Genomic DNA, 20,637 nt, shown 5'->3' with positions numbered 1-20,637 from the left:
TGTTCTTTCCTCTTCACATATTTGCTTTAATGCCAAGAGAACTTTCTACATAGTTTTCTAGATTTTTTTTCCTGAGGACACATAGATGCAGTGAGTTTTCTTAATAAAGAACCGAGTACAGTGGCCATAAGACTGTCTAAAAGAGTAATACAACTCAGTGTTTCAAATCACAGAAGACAGGCTATAGCTGATGTTAGAATGTCTGTTACAGCAATACGTAAGTTCATGTTTTTACCCTGTCCCACCCTTTTGTATTTTGTGGAAGAAAAGCTTTTTGTGGTTCAACCATCTTTGTTCTGAAGTGTCTAATGTGGCAGTCTCCACGTCTAAAGAGTACTAGGATACAGCTCTCATTTCAAACTCAGTAATTTTACAGCTGCTGTTTTATGGTAGTTTGTGTATTATTATGTACATGGCCTTAGAAACACAACAAATGTAGCTGGGTTTTTTTTCTGTTTGTGTGTAATTAGAATTATAATTGTAGCTCTTTGGTTAACAATTACAGAGAGATTGTCCCAGCTATTGAAAAAATTATTTGAAACCCAAGAATCTGGAGATCTCAATGAAGAATTGGTTAAAGCTGCTGCCAATGGAGATGTTGCTAAAGTGGAAGACTTGCTCAAGAGGCCAGACGTAGATGTGAGTGTTCTGTTTTGGGAGTATCTCTTTTGGGGGCCTCTAGTATTAAAAGAGGTGCAGCTGTTCTGAATATTCCTTGCCAGTCAGTAGTGTGTCTTCTTAGAAGTAGCACAGCTAGTTCCAGTGTCTCTTCTCTCATTTGTTGTCCTATGAAATGTGGGCTGTGTGAATACAGAGTTGTACATACTTTCTTGCTGGACAGATTTTGTATTCTTTTGTCTGCCATGAATTAAGATACTTTTCAACCTCTGGCTGCCAGAGTTGGTGCAGAGAACCAAATGTTGACAATTATTGAAGAGTCCTCCAATTCTTTTTTCAGGAGGAATAGAGGGAAGGAGGGTAGATTTTTCAGGGTGTTTTTTTTTTTGCTGTTGTTGTGAGTTTGTTTTGTTTTATTAGCTCATGAGGTAGAACATCTAATCTGTTCTCTGTCAGATTCCTTTTACCAACTTGTCTAATACTGAAAAGTCGAAAAGAAAACGCTTAGGAATTAAAGGAATTTGTTTAGGGAACATGTTTTAAAGTTAGTCTTTCTCAGTACAGCAGTAGTAATGTTTGCAGTTAAGAGTCTGAGCTTCTTTGGTTCTGAGCACTGATTTTTAGCTTAAGATTTTACAAAACATGGGTTTCTGTTCAAACCCTCTCCTATTGCCATAAATTTGGCGAGGAAGTTACATGTACCATAGAGCAGACATAAATCTGAGGCGTGTTCTCAAAAAACTTACCTTTACAGGAGTCACCCAAAGATGAATGTTTTCTAAGTATCATTAATATCTTAATGTTTGTTATAAATCCATTTCTTCCTCTTTCCTTCAGTCTAGCTAATATATAAATGAATTAGAGAATGCCTAGGGAATCTATATGTTCTAAGAAGGCATCTTAAAATTGTTGATTTGATTGTATGTTATGTGTGCTGTTGCTTTAAGTTTTCTGCTGCTAAACAGCCTCACAGGTGTGTGTGTCTGTGCCTTGAAACTCACCTGCAAGTGTTGGCATTCCAGGTGAACGGGCAGTGTGCTGGGCACACAGCGATGCAAGCTGCCAGCCAGAACGGCCACGTCGACATTTTGAAGTTGCTTCTGAAACAGAATGTGGATGTAGAAGCAGAGGTAACCTGGCCATTTCAAAATATGCTTCGTGTGTCCTTAAACTGTGTTACATGCATGACAATTCTACTCGACTTGCCTTCTTTTTAAATGCCAGAGAGAGTGAAAAACTGCTTTTATTGCTGTGATTGTGTACCCAAATTAGACTCCTAATGCTGCCTTAAGTGACCAGCCCGTCCATCTTGGGTAGAGCCAAAGCCAGACTCTTGTACTGCCCAAGGTGTATCCTTTGAAGGCCTTTAAAAAAGTACCTGCTTTATTCCTTTCACACTGTCTAGCCTCTGTTGTAGGCAGCCTCTCAATGCATCGCTACTAACAGGATTATAAAAGGTCAATATCTAATTCTTTAACACTTCTTATTAAATGAAATATAACAACTAACATAATAGGGCTATGTAAGCCAGTATGTGATGAAGCCCCTTCTTTCTTTCCTTTGGTTTCATTTCAACAGTAGATGCAATGGGAACTCTGCCTGTGGCATTGAGGGAGAAAGATCTGTCAGATGTCAGATCTCCAACTTCAGATGCTTGCCATGCTTCTTATATACAAAGTTCAGTTAGGAGAAATCTTTCAATTCTTAACTAAAACAAGTTTAAGCAGAAGGTAACAGCAGTATCTTTGGGTAGAAACTGCCAGCTCTACATTCAGTTTTTCAGTGCCTTTTTTAAACTTCACTGAAAATGAAAGGATGTCTCTTGTTTAGGTTTTTTAGAATAATTGTGAGAATTATCTATCAGCATACTGTGATATTTGCATTTTGAGTTCATTTTTACTTAATTATTTACACAGAATACACTGATATGAACCATTTCTCATTTTGTGAGGCACAAGAAGGATCTGTTAAATTTGATTTATTAAAAATAAAAACTGAAGCCTACTGAGATGCTGAGAAATTAATTGTGCACACAGATATTTGCATAACAGAAAAATAACTGCACATGCTTGGGCATGTGGCATTATATTGTATTTGATATACAGAAGTTATAGAATGTTAAAGCATTAAAAGGCAATGTAATTCTTGGAATTAAAATTATTATGTAAATTATGTATTTACAGATACACCATTAATTTACTGAGGTTTCATGCTAGATTCTAAGGATGGCTTAGACTGATGCAATACATACTTGCTATGGTCTAATTTCTGTGAAGTAACTCCATGTTGGAAGTGGTGCTTTCACTGCAGTACAAAGTAAATACTGTTGAAATTAGTCTAAACTGCTTTTTGTCTGTACTGTGGTGTTCAGAGCTGCCATGTAATCACATGGTGGACTGAAGGGAGGGTTAGAAGCATTAAAGAGGTAGGTAGAAGTACTACTTAAACTGTTTGAAAACAATACACCTGGTAATCTGCTAGCACTAGAATTGTGAAGAGTTTCATGTTTGCTCAGGCTTCAGAAACATCATGACACTAGCATAAAAAATTGTCAGGGATTTTACTTGACTTTTAAAGGCATCTTCACATAACTGTGTCGCTTAAGTGAAGATGGTATTCCCTCTTGATTATATAATTGACTTGGTTATTGTAATATTAATAATTTTCATCATACTATTAGATTAGTATTTATATTTATCAGACTTTAAAAAGTAAACTGTTTATCAGTATTTATGTATACAATATTTAGAAACATAATTGTTTATAAAATGCAAAGATTCAGCAGAGCCATCCCATTAAGCAGAGAGCAAAAATGTAGTCCATTTACTTCACTGTTGTGATCTGAGGCATGGAAGCAATGGATAAAAATCCTTACTTTCCTTGCTTTATTGCTTAGTGGGGTATTTTTACAGTTAGTCTTTACTGCAGAGTATATACCTAGGTGTTGACATTTTCTGGGAATATCCTCATTATTGTCTCCTTTTTTTTTCTCTGATGTCTTAATATAGACTAGAAGTGGCCTCTGTTTAGTGAGATAATAGTTGGTTATTGACATAGCTCAAAAACCTGATGTAAATAATACATAATAAAAATATGTAACTTTCTAGGCTGCAGACATTAATGGTTGTCAGTTACTGTACTGACAATATTATACTGTTGGAATGTATAGAGATGTAGTGCTTTTAGTATTTAGATTTATATCTAAATGTAAGTATTAAGGACAGATAAATTACTAGTTCCTAGCTTTTCCTAGATGAATTACTGCTGCTGGGTAGGATTTAGTTCCTGAGATGATCTGTTTTGATGCTGAGCTAAAAAAAGGCCTGCATGATGTTGGACCTCTGCTCATTAAAATAGGAATTTTGTACATTAAGGCTTTATAAAATCAGGCAGTTGTGCCTCTGATTTGAAATATGGTAAACCTAAAACATTCAGTAATTATACGGGGTTTCCTCCATAAATATTTTGGTGTTCCTTTCAGATTGCAAATATGAAAAGACAAATTACCATGCCTCTGTGAAACCAAGTGCTCTGTAAATACAAGTCTTGTGGCAGTTTAGGGCTACAGGCATACTCTAGATAAGGTTTGCCTCATAATGATCCTTATAACCAGAGGAAAAATATAGAGAAAGTCCCCTTCCTGATCCTTTCCCCTTCCAGATGGGCAAGCTTTGGCTTCTTTTGACTGTTCATTCATGTTAGATGAGCCTGAGCAGGAATCCTGTGATTTGAGAAGGCAGCTTGGTAGCATGAGTTGATTTGGAAGGAATAAAAGTATCTTTTCAAAAGGTGTTGGAACTGCTATTTAGTACCCTGACCCTATCTTGAAAACCATGTCCATATTTTCAAAAAGATACATTTGATAGTTAGAGGACAAGTCTTCTTCCACCATTTCAAATGCTGTAACTAGTCTCATTGTGCAAATACAGTCTATGCTAATAGCTATTAGTTTTTGCATTGGTTTGAAATATATTAGAGATGTGTTATATATAATAAAAATACTTTTGAAAGATGTTGCTGAATAAGCAAATTTACGAGAAACTTAAGCTTATTCAGGAGAGGCAGTGAGCCCTTGATCAGTCAAGATTTTGTTTTACAATTTTCAGTGTTTGTTTTCAAAATTGAATCCTACAAATGCATAGTTACATTAAACTATGCACAAATACTCAGTTAGAAACTAGCTTATGGAAGTTATTTCATCATGTATAACTTCCATTTTACTATCATTTGTATACTGTCATTAATGTTGAAATCGATTGATATTTTAGAATGTGTCATGTTGTACAGTCAACTTCTCTGGATGTTAAAATGGCCTAAACTGACAAATTTGGCAAATTCTCGATTTGGGTGAAACTGAAACAAACTGAATCAGAGTTTTAATGCTGTGAATCATCAACACAGAATCAGAACTTCTCGTTAATGTCAGCATCAGTCACAAATCTCCTTTCAAAAAAGTTTATTGAGTGAAAACCAAGACACATAATAAATCCTAATAAATACTGACCTAATTGTAGGAACAAGGAAATACTCACGTCTTGCACTATGGTTTGGAATCTGTAACACTTCCCAGGTTACAGGAAGAATTACCCTAGGATATTAAGTGTAATACTGTTTGGGTGTTAGATTTTGTTTGTGGAGTTTTGGTTCTTTTTTTTTGGATTTTTTCTTGACAGTGGTTGTTTTGTAGTAGAAACCCAGATGAAGCCATTTAAGTTTGATGAACAAATCACACAAAGATTCAGGACAGTAGTTGTATATGCTGTAGAGTATCATCTGTTGTAGAACATGTGTGTTTATTTATGAACTGATTCTTCATGCTCTATTGCTGCAGTTTGAGCAATTATTTAATTAGATAGTTTAATGTGGTATCATGGTAATCTCCTTTTCCTTATTACATCAAATATGGACAGTTGTTAGTTGAAATCATCTTCTTGTTTAAATGCAAAGGAGATGTGAGATATACCAGGTTAAATGAACGTTTCCACTCTAGGACAAGGATGGAGACAGGGCTGTCCATCATGCGGCCTTCGGTGATGAGGGTGCTGTGATTGAGGTTTTGCACCGAGGCAGCGCAGATCTGAACGCTCGCAACAAGCGCAGGCAGACTCCACTCCACATTGCTGTCAACAAAGGTCATCTGCAAGTTGTCAAGACTTTACTGGACTTTGGCTGCCACCCCAGTCTCCAGGTAAAGTAAACTTTGAATGTAGGGTCACTTTTCAGCTACTGAAGTGTATGATTTGCTGCATGTAGATTATAGAAAAACTATGGAAAGTGAGATTGAAAGGAACAGATGCTGTAAAGTTGTCTGTCTCAACCTTTACCCCCACCATGTGATCTACTGTAAGAAAAATGCTATTAAGTCTGTTTGTTTTCTTGACAGTTAGATTGACATTAATTTACTCTAGACAATTGATACTAATTGGTATTTTCATGGTCTGTAGTTATTTCTAATCATTAACTTTCCTTCCTGATTAATTACTCCTATATCGAACCCACAACTCTGTGCTCCTGCAAGCTACAGTTTAGGAGGCCGATGATACTGTAGAAGGTTTTGTTAAAAGAAACCTTTTATTTTTTTCCCAAAATAGATCTATCATTGATAGAACTGCTTAGTCAGATTCACTTTCAAATATTCAGCTTTTCATCTAGAAAGCCCTCATGCATAGGATCTCAAGTACCATAATTTCACAGGGAATTTCATCTGTAATGAAGGGGGTGGAAGCAGTAGCATAAGTGCAATGTCGCGTTTAGAAGGTAGCATGGAAATGTTCTATCAGGTAAGCAGGCGTCCACACTGCTGAATGCAGCTGCATGAACTGCATTAGTATAACAAATGAGAATAGGTAAGTTTGAAGAGATTTGTGTCAGAAGAAGCTGTAGTGCCCTGGGCAAATCAAGATATGCAGTAGTAAGACATTGCCTCCTCGTTTTGCCATGTCAATAATCAGTTTTTTTTAGGGCTGTATACACATAAAAGAAGATGAGCAAAAATGTTTTTTGAAATTAGTGAGCATAGTAATTGTTTATCTCCTTCTACCTGACTCTTAAGGTATTGTCTTGATCTTGCTGAGGTTGAGCTGTTGTGTCCATCCAGCTCCTGCTTAGTATTTGTTGAACAGTAGGCGTAAATAGGAACTTGATGAGTTCCGGTGCTGAGACCGGTAAAAGGTGACTGTAAGTCACATTGGAACATATGGGTAGCCAAAGTGGATTTGCCTGAGTTTAAATGACAGAATTTTGTTTCAGTTGAAAATGTCGGTGGAATGGTGCAAGGATGCTCCATCTGGAAAACGTAATTGCTATTGAAAAAAAAATGAACTTTCAGATTCAGCACGTGTTCTGAGGAAGTGTGATGTGCAAATGTGAGTAGGTGATTGATTTTGTCAATGAGAGCACAGGGGAGTAAGACTGAGGCATGACTGGAATTTAACTGGCCAGCGCTCTACTACTGTGGCCTCCTCACTGTGTACACAGAAACATATATTAGTTTGTAAACAGGAAATTCAGGAAATATCAGTTAAACTAAATGAAAGCTACATGATCTAGTTCTGGCAAATTGGTTCACATTGATTCAAGTGTTTCTATACTCTTGACACTTTTTGTTTGGCAGTTTTTGATTCTCACTGTAGAGGTCTGTTTTCATACTAGTATATTGCTAAAGTGTTCAGTTTCTGCATTAGTCAGCTTGCAGTTGAGTCAGTGTTGGTGACAAAAGACTTCCTGACTTATATGGTGCAAGAATTTTACTGGAAGCATAAATCTGGAGATTTTGCCTATGTAGCAGCTCTTAAGCTTAAATGGATGTGTTTTCTCACTGTTAGTCAAGGGCATTTCTCTTCAGTCCAGCCGTTTGAGTCTTTGAATAAGTAATGTACAAAATGCTTCTGGGGTAAAAAGTATTTTTCCTTATTTGGGATATTTGAAAAATAAAAGATCAAGCTAAAAGTGTAAATTCTTTGCCTCTTCAATTTTGTAGTCAAGTATTACGGTGTAGATTGTGTAATATAATCTTGTATTATCTGTAACAAGTTAAAAGCTTAACATTATTTTATGACAGTGGCTTTTGCTTCATGGAAAATGATGTACTTCAGTTAAAACAACAGATATGCCTACTTTTAGTACCTGGATTGTATTTTGTTTTGATTTGCCTATGCTTTAATTTCATGCTGTCATTTTGGTATTGTCTTCTACATGGTTAATTTCTGGCTAAATTGACCATTTATTACTCAAAATTCCATAGCTCCTTCTGCCTAACTAGTCTTCCCTCTGTCATGTTAGTTTTTGTTGCTGTTCTGTTACTCATAAATTGTATTTTGGGCATCAACTCCATCTTGGTAAGAAGCATAGAGAAGTCATTATCTACCCCGGTGTCTTCAGTACCACAGGATGCAAAGCATAGTTCTGGCAGTAGTGTGACTGCACAATGGTGGAGCTCAGGGTGGGCTTTCCCACTGAAGCATTTGCAAAACTGCAGCCAGACGAGAAGCAGCTTGCTCTGAACTCTGCAGTATAGCAACACTCAAGTCTAGAAGAGCTGTTTTGTGTTTGTGTAGTCAGGTTTCCTAGTGATATTTTATTAGCATCTTTTTAATGTGGATATGTGCAAAACTTGATGTACACTGTTTCTGATTTTAGGATTCTGAAGGAGACACTCCACTTCATGATGCAATAAGTAAAAAGCGTGATGATATCCTTGCTGTACTCTTAGAAGCAGGAGCAGATGTTACTATCACCAACAACAATGGGTTTAATGCTCTTCACCATGCTGCACTAAGAGGAAACCCGAGGTACAGATTTCTTTTTAAAGATGCTTGTTATCATACGTAAAAGGAAAACAAGAGCACATAAAGGTAGAACTATGGTGTTCTTTCAGAAGATCCTTAAATCTGCATGTAGTTGTATTTTTTAAATGTTGATGTTGCCTAGCTATGCATCTTTTTAATGCTTGGAAGCCTTTACTGGATGAAGCTAGGAGTCTGCTCAATTTAATGCTATATTCAGATAACTCCAAATTCCTAAGAAATTTCCTGTCATGGCTGTAAAACTTTGCCAATAAACTTTTGATAAATAAGTTAGTAAGAGCTTGAAGATGGAATCTTGACATGGGATAAAAATAGTAAATCCTGCTATGTTTCCCTTCTTTGACTATTGGAATTGATAAAGGGATTTGAGGTTTTTTGACACATTTATTTGTGGATAATTATTAAGTAAACCATACAGTTCTAAAGCACCCTTAGGATTGCTGCATTAGATTTTATTTGTTGGTATGTGAAACAGTTATTTATATTTTCATAGAAGTGTATCTAGAAGGAATTTTGTATTGCAGCTTTTATATAGCAGCTCAACTGAAAAAATTAATTTTAAGACATAGTTTGTTTTATACTAGCTGCATTCTATATGCTTACATTCAATTTTCAGATAGCTTTTGAAAACTACTGCATAGAGAGAACTTTAAAGAAAAGTTGTGTTGCTGATTCCTTATTACATTGTGGATAAATGCTATTTTTCAAAGCTGGCATACTAACAAGACTTCAGTAATACTTTATCCTGGGGTGGAAAATTCAGTGTAGTTTACAAAAAAGAAGAAATGTATGTATTTGCTTGTTTACTACTAAATTGGGCTTTTCAGTTGAGAGAAGTTGAAGAAATAAGGCTGTAAATTTGTATAAATTCCACCCATTATGAATATATGAGATTAAAATTTAGGTTAGTCTCTTAGAACATAGCTATCAAGACTGATAGTTTAAAAGTAAAGGTAATTAATTATCTATGTTTGTGGAATGGAATAATTTCACGAGGTAAAAGCAGTGGCTGGAAGTGTTGATAGGATGAATAAATGTTTACCATTTTCTACAGTACTCATAAAAGGTCTTTAAGAGAACATGTCAAGGACCAAGTGAAGGGAGCTTATTTTTGGCATTCAGAAGACAATTTTTTCAAGTCTGACTTGGTAACATCTTCCTTTAAAGTGAATTCTTCCTTATTATGTAACAGCATTAGCTAAGAGCACTGTTTCCTGTCTCAGTTACCTAGGTATGGTATTTTATTTTTCATTTTTTTCCTGCAGTGCTTTTTTTCTCAGCTCTTGTGGTAGTTGGTAGTTCCTGAATCTCAAGTTCCTGAATCTCAAGATGAGATTCAGGAAAAGTGTATGGAGAAAAAATGTTTTTCATAGGCATGTGCTGGAGATTTTTCTGTGGGTCAGTGTTTCAGGAGTGACAGACCATTCCTTTAATTGAGGGATCCAAGTTGTAGTTCAGACTGGGTCAGTTTGATGGTTGGTAGAATGTGAGGTACAGTGCAGTTTTAACCAGAATCCTCCCTCCTTTACGAAAGTTTTTATTGGAAATATTGGAAAATGTTTCCAGTATTTGTAATTTGAATGCTGTGTGGGTTCCCTCCATACACGGAATTTCACTGGAATCTAAAACAGATATTTAATTTTTTTTTTGGTCGCAGTTCCATTTGAGCACTGCTCAAGCATGCAGAAAAGGAATTTTTTCTCCCATCAGGGAATGAGTAGTTTTATCTAAAACATCTAATGTTCACAGCATTAGATATTCTACCCATCAGCCTGGGAAGAAATGATTGAAAATGAAACCAAAATAAGTCTATTTTCATTTCTCTCCCCTGGCCAAAATTTTTTGTAATAGTTTCATTCATCTAGGAGTTATATTCCTCAAGACTTCAGTGATACTCATTTGTTTCACTGTTGATTTTGTAGTTCTACCACTTACCTGTTTCGGAATGAAACCAAAGTTTTTATATTTGCCACTTTGTTTCTTAATCTGATACAGAACAATGGCTTATACTGATCTGTCAAATGTGCACAGGCTATTTCAAACACTGTTAAAAATAACCCCCTCATCTTTAGCTTGTTGCTGCTGTGGGTCACAAGCAGTACACAATAGCTTCTACTTGAAACCTTACTTAAAGACCTACATTTCCTCATCTAAGCTTCCCTGCTCCACCTAAACTGGAGATCTGTGGCCTCAGGATGTGGTGCCTTATATTAATACAGTGCACTAAATTCCCCTTATATTCAAGTATATAGATGTATTATTTAATTTCTGTATTATCTTATAGAAGTTGAACACGTATTTTTGTGTGTATATAAATATGTATACATTTGTGTGCATGGCTATAATTCTAAAAATAAAAAGTGTGCTGTGTATGCAAGAATTAAGAAAGTTCACATGCATCTTCCTTGATAAGGATAATAAAATAAATGCATGTGTTAAGTGCATGGGCAGCACAATAAATGGAGGTGAATTTCTGTAGTAGTTATTCTAGATGATGTCAAATAGGTATTTGCAAACAATTTCATTTTCAGAGCAAAACTTCTTGTTTCTTGAGTTCTGACCTTTATAAATAATTGAGATAAATGTCCCAAGAAAAAAACCTACAAATTGTACTGAGAAGAACATTCCAGAGTTTTTAATTTTTTCCTATGAAGACAAATGCATTCTATTTTAAATGTTTGAATATTGGATAAATATTATAAGAAAGATAGCGATTTATGTCAAATAGCTTAGATTTTCTGAGCACTTTATCTTCCATGGCAGTTTGGCTGTGTTTTCCACAAGTCAAGGTACAGTGTGTTTCAGACAGCATCCTATTCTTAGTAAAATGTTTTTTCTTTTCATGTTTTGCTTCTCTTTGTACCCTGTGAATTGGTACAGAGAGAGAACTTTTGGGTTTTGTGCTGATGTATAATGTTGAAATGTAGAACGGATGTTGGTTTATGCTGTAGGTAGCTTTAAACTTGTGCATGGGAGATTGAGCTAAAAAGAAATTTTAAATTAAATGTGGGGAAGTTAAACTTTTATTTAATACATGGTTTCTTGTTTGTGATTTTTAACTGAGTCAGTGATATTAAAAGTGCACTTATTTTGGACTTTTTTCAAAGCACTGTGAGCCTCAAAGCTTGGCAGACTTTGCCTCTTCAGTGTTAATGAGATTTTTTTCAGACAGAAAAAAGGAGAGTAAAATTTGAAAATACTGTACAGATTGGTTATTTTTGCCATGTTATCATCTCTTGCTTATGTTTGATCTATTCGCATACCTGTGACTTCAGATTTTTGAGCTGAAGACTTGACTGTGAAGTGTAGGCGTATTTTATATCCGTTGCCCCAGTTAGTTTTAGATTTGCATTGTGTCTTGTGAAGAGAGCTTTATTCACTCTGCAGCTAGCATCTTAAATAGAGGCTGCTCTTGGAGCTGACCTGACTTCACACATGTGTATGATTAGTTCTTCTGAGCAATAAATTCTCCTGGACTTAAAATAGAAAAAATAAAGTCCTGGAGTAAAATACAGATTTCATGTATTGCTCTCCAGTAGCAAGAAGTATGTCATCTTTATGTTCATAAACTGGCAAGCAGGAGATTGTGATTTAAAATAGTCATAATTTTTCCCCAGAGTTTTCTTATTATTTAGGAGATCTCCATTTGTTTTTAAATTTGCAGATGGTTTGAACAGGTTGGCAGTGGAATTTCTAACTGTAGCAATTGGAGAGTTGAGGTTTCTCACTTCTACATAGTGTTAATGAGTGTTTTTAGAAAGTGTCTGCAGGACTCAGGGGCTGTGGTGTCATGGAGGTCCTCAGAGAGACAGGTTCTGAAGAAATGAGAGTGTGCAATTATTTTCTAAACCAATCAAAGTGGTTTCTTGCTTTTGTATTTGCAGTTCTGACAGTAAGTGTAGATTAAGCTTAGCTGAAGCTGAGTGCAAAGAGAGCCTGTGTTTAAAACCTCTTATTAAAGTATTATGTCAGAAAATGCTTTGGAAGAATACTTTTGTTCAAGTTGGTTTGGAGGAAGAGTATAACTCCATGAGCAGACCTATTATTAGATGGCAGATTAGCCTGTAGCTGTTGAGGTCAGTGACAAATTTGTTATCTTTAAATAGTAAATAATGTGCCCGACAGATACAAAATGGCAAATACAGTTCCTGCCCTGTGGAGTTTCCTTCCTTGTTCAATGAAAAAAAGGGGACAGGGGTGCCTAGAAAGTAAATCTGCCCTACCAGTACTGTTCATGATTGTTTCATTTTGGGTTTTTTTGGTCAGTTTTGCTAGAAAGGGCACCAGACTTGAGGAAGAATACAAGAGACAATAAATAATTGGGAAATATTTATTTTACTGCTTACCTATCTTCTTTATAAATGTTGTAAGAGATGATTTTCGCTGCATATGGACAAAATGTTAAATACCAGTAGCTATTTATTTACAAATACAAACTTGAAATTTTGGAATACAGAATTTGCTACACTCCTGGTTACCTTCTATCTTCAAGCTGCCTAGAAGCTGGGCTGGACTGCAGATAGGACTACATTTTTGCTCTGAGCAGGTTTCGTGTCCAGTTTTAAAACCATGAGAAATCCTGTAGTGATCAATGCATAGCTACAGCTGGTTGAAGGGGACCAAATCCATTGAAGAGGTGATTTGGTTCCATTTTACCAGCTTTAGCAAAGCATTGGAGTGCAGGAAGCTTATGATTCAGTAACACATTTTAAAGCACATGAGCAGTGCACAAAGAACACACGGCTTTCTTCTGTTTTACACAATTTGTTTCTTGTCATTGCAAATTTTTAACTCTTTCCTAATTTGGAGATGGCACAGTTAAAAGATGTATACCAGAAAGATCTGTACAGATTTCTTCTGTCCTTGAGTGTTTCCTTGAGGATCTTTGGATGAGTCTCAAATCAGATCATAGTTACAGTTTTAACATTTTCCTGTCTAGTGTAATCAAATTTTAGAATAGATTAGAAACTGTAGTCTTAAAACTTCCACCACATACAGCTCCCTTACTTCTTTATGTTAAACTTTACTGGGGAAGAACATTTCAATTTCCTTGTCACCCTCCTCCCCCCCTTCCCCTCATTCATTTTCTGGCAGGTTCCCTTTTGCAGCTGCTTTTATGCTGTAGTTGGTTAGCACAAATATAAATGCCAAGTGCTTTCAATTCCATTGCTATATCTCTGGTTAGTATTAACTTTTTAGGAATGATTATATAATATAGCATGATAGATTTAATTTTTTTTACCCTGATTGTATATGTAAAACCATTCAATGCAAGAAAAACACAGCTTTTAAAGATTTAGCTGGGGTTGCATCTGATTTCTTCTAAACTAAGGTCCTTAATACAATTGTGCGAGCTCACATAGCTTTTTTTATGCCATACTGAATTCTTTCTGAGTTTTGACTGCAGTGGAAAGTAGGGGATAACCTTAGTTGAAACCATTCCCTAGTAATGAGTATGTCAAGGATAGTCTACATCTGTTTGTTGCATAGTCTGATGATGGTGAGAAGATTTATGTAAATGTATTCCCAACACTATGTATCCTAATAGAAACGTAGCAGGTGTGTCACTTGGACTTAAGCATCAAGATGGCTATAAAATGAGTTTCTATTTTTACCAGTTACAGAGGAACTGTTTTACAGATACAGCTGCTCAAGTGTGCTTTTGGATGGCAATACAGCTTCATGTACTGGCCATATCGGGACAAAAAACGGCTGTGGAAAAAGAGCTGTGTAGCATTTGATAATGTCAGCATCTGTTATCCCTGTCAGTCACACAGTTGAAATGTTTGAGTTACAACTGTGTCAGCAGATGCCCAAAGTTCAGCGTGTGCTCGGTTAAAACTGAACAGCTGATCTAAGTGATGGATGTGACATTTTAGAGTGACTGGGTATGTATTCTTAGAGATATGCTAACATGAACTAGCAGGAAGCAATGTCAACATATAATTTTAACTTTTGTATCACTCTGAACTGTCATTTTGTGTCAGAATAACATTGCAATGTTATACAAGGGAGAACACAGTATGATAAATTGTTACCAAAAACTATTCAGATAAATTAAAACGTGTCCCATTATATAGTGGAAGCTAAATCAATTGGTGCTGAGCTCAGGAGCTCTTCAGGAAAAGAACAAAATGCTTAGCAATTAACCCCTCAGTGAAACTGTTAGTTACACCAGATTGCTTCTGTGAGCGTGATCAAGTTTAGTAGTGTTGCTCTATTCCGAAAAGCTGCTGCAATTTGATTTGTTTCCCACTATAAACCAGGTTTTAATTTAGATGTTAAGATACTGTAGCCTTCACATCAAAATATTTGCTGATAAGAGAAAAAGCTTTAAACGAATATTGAAACTTTGCTTTCTTAAGCAGGTAAGATAACATTTCTTCTTGTATATATATTAATATGTAGTCTCAGGCATTAAAAATATCAGGCTATGTATATTATTAGCTGTTTGATAATAATCTGAGTATTTAAAAATAAGTTCTCCATCTAAAAATCATGTGTTGCCTTTGTTTATTTTTCTTGTTTGTTTTGGTTGGGTTTTTTTTTCCTTACAGACATTTTAGTAAGCAAAGGGCTACAGTTAGAATCTCTAATCTGAGCCAAATGTGCCTACTTATCATGGTCATATCCTATTTAATAACTGGTTTTTGAGGTCTGCTCTCATGAATAGAAATGGCTGGATTGATGAGTGGGGAGTTCTTTCCTCATGTTTTTCCCTTGTTCCTGAATTTGATGTTGAGTATCTTTACTTAGGGGTGGTATGCACCAGTGTATTTTAGTATCACTTTTAGAACTTGAATCTGTTGTGGGACTATTTCTCATGTAGTTCTTGAGATTTTTTGAATGCTACAATTTTTTTTGCACTGGCAAATTTTTAAAATTTGGATTTAAAATAAATTCAGCTTATTTGAAAATAATATTTAAGATAACTTACCTTTTAGGCTGTAGTTGTCATTTGTGTTTTCATTTAGGAATCTGTCAATAGCTTTAATCCGCTGACTAGCAACTCTGGCCTAGAAATCTCTGTATTGTCACTTTCTGTGCATAAACCTGACACTGCGCTTTATATCGAAGAGCTCAGTGAGCATAATAAGTGCTGATTTGGAGAAAACTTTAACTTAAGTCTTATTAAATTGCAGAAGTTATAGTCAATTATTTTGGCTATCATTTTCTCTAGATCTCACCTGTAATTCCTTAGCTCTTAATGCTTGTCTCAGTTGCATCTTGTGGATTATATGTTCTATGGTAGATGCTGATTTAAGTACTATCTGAAGTACACAGATCAGGCTGTGATTGCTAGAACAGTGGCTTGTTTTTATGAGATGCATTTTGATAACCAGGCTTTGAAGTTTAGTTTAAGATCTATGAAGTGAGGAGTACTGGTAATGATGAATTTTGCAGCTATGCTGCAGTCTTTAATTGATGCATTTCAAGGTTTCATTTTCAGCCTTGCTTTGAATTCTGTTTGCAACTAATATTCTGCTTATCAGCTGTTAACAATTCTTCCTACCCACTTTTATAGCCACTTAGATTAATGTTTTGTGATTTGTTACTAACAAGTATGAGTTATTTTGGCAGTACCAGCTGACCCTTAGCAAGCCAATTTGTCACATGAATGTCATTCAAACAAGAGGGAAACCTGTTTCTTCCAGCAGCTGTTTAGTTTCCTCTTACTTGGTCGTTCCTTGCCTGCCAAAAATACATACTTCTTTACATTCCATAGCATTGTATGTTCATATGGGTACATAAAGAAGTATGTGCTCTGAGCAGGTACACACACAGTTGCTTTACTGCCTGTCAGATGAAACTGAAAAGTATTTAGCTGCTTTTTTTTGCTGTCATTAGGTAAAACAGGCTGACAGTTCTTTGGAAGGACAGCAGTTCTGATTAACTGATGGTAGAAAATAAACTTACTATGCTAACTGAACTTTACAATGCAATTTACCTGCACAATGTCTTAAAGCTGGACATAGTTCATTGTTTTGGGATGGCACTGATGTTAGAATTGCTTTTCCACATTTTTGCAGCCTCTTGCTCTTCTGAGTGACTGTGCTTAAGTAGAGAGTTGAATTGCTGGTAGGTTTGCAATGTCTTTTCTTAGAATTCGTAGTTGTAGTCCACTGTAAAAACTTCAGCTTCCTCGCAGGTCTTCTAGCAGATTTTCATGCTGGGGGCAGTTTGCATGTAGTGTCCTGAAGGGAAGCATAGACTGATCTAAGATAGCAGTTATAAATTTATTTTCTTACCCTAAATCTCACTTATATGCTTTTTGTATCCCATCCATTATTCTCCAAACTCTTTTCAGGTTTATACTTATTTGTGCGGTATTTCAGAGTGGTTTTAAAAACTAAACAAAACAAAAAATAAAGCAAAACAAAAAGCCCAACCCAAACACAAAAGCACATGTCACTAGTGATCCTGCTTATCATAAAGATGATGACATTGAATTAAGAAAACAACCTCTAACTGCTGTGACAGGATTTGGATTGTTAGGCTGAAGGTCACATGTGAAAGCTAATACCTATTCAACACTTCTGCAAGCAGCTTTTCTCGTTTTTTAAAACTGGCACTCACCTGCTCAAGTCAAAGTCTTGTCCACCCTTGAAATATTTGTGACAGCTAAAATAATTAACTAAAAAAAATTAACCCAAACCAAACAAAAAACCTAATGGAAACAAAGCCCAGGTTTAACCCTGTTTTGTAAGATTTTGTGCGACTTGGTTTGGAACAGTGGTTAAATATTTGATGTGCAGTACAGCTTTGACTTTTCAGGGACTGTCAGATAAAGCTTATGGTTGCTTAATACATATTTCAGGAGTTGATTTGGGTTACAGTAGAGTAAGCTTTGTCTCTATAGCATTAGAAGGTAAATTTGAAATAAGCTTCACAATTAGTAACTGTACTAGTTGTAAGGAAAGCTGAGAGCAGAGGAAGTAAGAATTTCTGCAGCTCATGACAAAAACCTAGTGCAGCTGATAGAGAGCAAATCAGAGTGTAGCAGTAGCTAGCACAGTAGTACAAGGAGAATCAGCAATGCAGCATTAGAATCACAGCAGTCACATTCTAGTTTTTAAGTAGGCTGTTTTCATGTGCGTCTGTTATAAAGCACCTTGAAAATTTTGCCTAGACCTATTTGAGAACTCAGCATTGCACTACAACACTGTTTATTAGATTTCCTTTTTCAAGTTTGTACATTTTCAGTTGTGCATAGGAAGATAAGAATATATTTCACTGAAATGAACAACCAGTTAATGGTATTGCAATTTATTAGTTTATCTTCTTTAAAAAGAATTCTGCCTACGAAGCAAGTTGGGATTTGGTTTTTTTTTTTGTTTCTTCCTTTTTTTTTTTTGCTATGAAATTTGGACTAACAGTTGTTTTCTTTCAACCTGCTCTTTACACTACAAATGCTTGGTACTTTAGCACACTCAAAATTAAGCTGTTCCCAGAGTAGAGGGATTAATACAACAATTAAAATAACAGTCTAGTAAATAAGACATACATGCAGAAAGTCATAGGCATCCTTTAAACGTGCAGAATAATGCAGGTCTCCTGATGTTCTGTTACCTGTAAGCTTAGTATCATGCAGCATTTGCAGTTGGAAGAGAGGTAATGACCTAGAGACACATCAGCAGCAGCCATCTCATCCTGAGTGCTCTCACTCTATTCGCTGAATCAGCTCTTCGTTACATGGGAGGGGGAGGCAAGGGGGGGGCGAATGTCGGTGCATACAGTACCTCACCACCTTAAATAGATAAAACTTCAAAGAAAAAACAATAGGCATGAAGATGGGTGCCTAATTGGCACCTTTTTCCTTTCTTTTGAATGCTAAAATACAGATGATGTTGTATAGAAATTATACCTTATGTCTGCTGGACTGAGAGTTAAGACTCCAAGGATAGATGCTAGGAAGCCAAGGGAAGGTGAACTTAGCCCACTGTCAGATGAAGATCATCACAGGCAAAAAGAAAAACAAAAACCCAACAAAAGACCAAAACCAAGCCCCCAAAAGTTGGAGTTGCTTCCAAAAAAAAAATCAAAAAAAGGCATCAAAAAAATAGCGATCATCTCCCCCCTCCCCCGGCAAATATTGGTTTCTTCTAGTTCCTTAGATATTGCACTGCATCTTTTCTTGCTTGAGGTTATGTTTCCAGGCTTAACTGTAGGCAGGTCTGTGTTGAAGCTACTTTCCATCTTCAGAGGTCAAGTCTGCTCGCGAGGTCAGGGCTCCCGCACACACACTACAGAAGTCACCAACCATATTTCCCACTTAGAGGGCACGAGCAAAACTGTTACGGCTTTATAGGCAGCTAAGCATTTGAAACATGCACTCCCAGGCAAACAGGCTCTCTTGTGCCTCTCTCTTCCCTGACCATATTTAGTCAACCATTGCAAAAAATAGTCTCTCAGCTGTCGATTGTCGATCCGGCAGCGAAGGGAGCCTCTATCCGGCTCTCTGCCTATTGATTGTGCAGCCTGCACTTCCACCGCCGCTTAGCCATTTGTCCCCAGGTTTTTTTAGCACTGCCAAATAAAGCTCTCTCTCATGTTTCCAGTTAGATTTCCCAGGTTTTCACTGAGCTTGCGCTGCTACTAGTAAACCCTGATGAGGTTGTCACTATACTTAGAAACGTTTGGGGCGGGGGGGGAGGAGTGGGAGAGGAAAAAAAAAAGGCAGCCCTGCTAGTAACAAGGGACTTCACGCAGATATAGAACAATAAATATCCTGCGCTGCCATGGCAGGTTGTGTAACCTGGTTTCTTGATCACTGAAAAATGCCGTGACTAACATGTCGATTAACCCAAGGTCTGAGCGGCCTCAGTCTTAAGTTTTCAATTGCAAATCATACGGTTATTTTATAAAAATGAAGTCGGTGCCCATTTGTAGCCCTGCATTTCCATATTCAAATCAAGTTAGAAATTATTTGAAAAAACTTTAACTAGTAAATTCATATCATTCCATACCATTATGTTTACTAATGGCATAATATTTTCTTTGTAATGCTTATCCATAGAATTGCATCTAAAGAAAATAAGAGTATGTGTAAATGCATATTCTTTAACAAACCTGAACTGTTCTAGAAGAAAAGAATAAAAAAAGAAATCAAGGGAATAGCTCATTGTATTAATCTTTCATGTTTACAAAATCAGCTCATGGCAAGACTAATAAGTGCACATTGAAAATATGAAGAGGGATTTTCATATTCATGGGGAGTATATGCAACATTTTCTTTAAAAAAGAATAACTGAAATTTAGGCATTTAAATACAACAATCAGGAACCCAAATACTTAAGACTTTCTCTGTATTTTGCAAAGACAAAATCTTTGCTTGGGAGCAAGAGGGGTTAAAAAGGTGAAAATATCTCAGTCTAAAATGAAACAAACTTATTAAATTGAAATACCATTCAATTAATATTGATGTAATTAGTAGATACAAAGTTCAGTATAGTGGAGTAGAGAGTGAATTGCGAAGTCCTGAGCAGACCAGTACCTTTGATTTATATTTCCCTTGCTGCTTCTTTTTGTGTTGATGTTATCCTGTGCTTGGTAACTGTTTACCCTGTAACTTCTGTTGCTTTCTGGTAAAAGTCACATTTTCTCTTTTCTCTTTGATTTCATAATTATTCACTGAAGACAAAGCCATTGTGCAAATACATTCTTGTGAATTCCATGTAAATGTATATACCTCATTGTTTCTTTGGTTACATGTATATTGAAATAGAAAAGCAAGAGGTGCTTGAAAATCTGAGAGGCAAACAGAAGGAAACAGCCTGCCTACTTAAACTTTTACTAACTAGGCCATTGGTCAGGTATGAAATATTAAACTCCAATTTCAAGTTACAGTGTGCTCAGTAGTACACTGGTATTAATATCTTCCTGTTGCTTGTTCCTGAGAGATGGATACTTCCTTCTTCACTCTTCCAGTGGTTGTCTCTGTACTGCACAGCGAATATGGTGTGAATCAGATCAGGAGGTTGATTTGGCTTGAAGTTGTGTGCTGACGTGCACTTAGGATCCTATGGTTGCCAAAAATAGCACTGTCCTGCTCCTGTGTTACTTCTTGCACTATGTTGGTACAAATGTTTCTTTGGCTTCACGGTGAGCAGGCTTGGAGTACTATTCATATGAGAATTAATCCAACAGAAGGGGATGGATGACCTTTCAGATGCTGTGTTGGGACCACTTTTTGTGGGAGCTTTTATTGCACAGA

General features: G+C 36.2%; 1 protein-coding gene across 3 annotated transcripts in view; it reads left to right on the top strand.

The window, feature by feature from the left end:
* Positions 1-20,637, top strand: part of MIB1 (MIB E3 ubiquitin protein ligase 1) — a 77,657-nt gene that overhangs the window by 25,230 nt on the left and 31,790 nt on the right. For all 3 annotated transcript variants that reach the window (XM_063395519.1, XM_063395536.1, XM_063395528.1), the window contains exons 9-12: positions 506-639; positions 1,641-1,748; positions 5,609-5,806; positions 8,257-8,408. In XM_063395519.1, the coding sequence (XP_063251589.1) occupies positions 506-639; positions 1,641-1,748; positions 5,609-5,806; positions 8,257-8,408 (592 nt within the window). The remainder of the gene's footprint in view (positions 1-505; positions 640-1,640; positions 1,749-5,608; positions 5,807-8,256; positions 8,409-20,637) is intronic.

The sequence above is a fragment of the Prinia subflava genome, chromosome 1 (assembly GCF_021018805.1).
Source record: "Prinia subflava isolate CZ2003 ecotype Zambia chromosome 1, Cam_Psub_1.2, whole genome shotgun sequence".
NCBI lineage: Eukaryota > Metazoa > Chordata > Aves > Passeriformes > Cisticolidae > Prinia > Prinia subflava.
The sequence above is the reverse complement of the archived record's forward strand: the minus strand, read 5'-3'. Positions and strand labels throughout refer to the sequence as shown.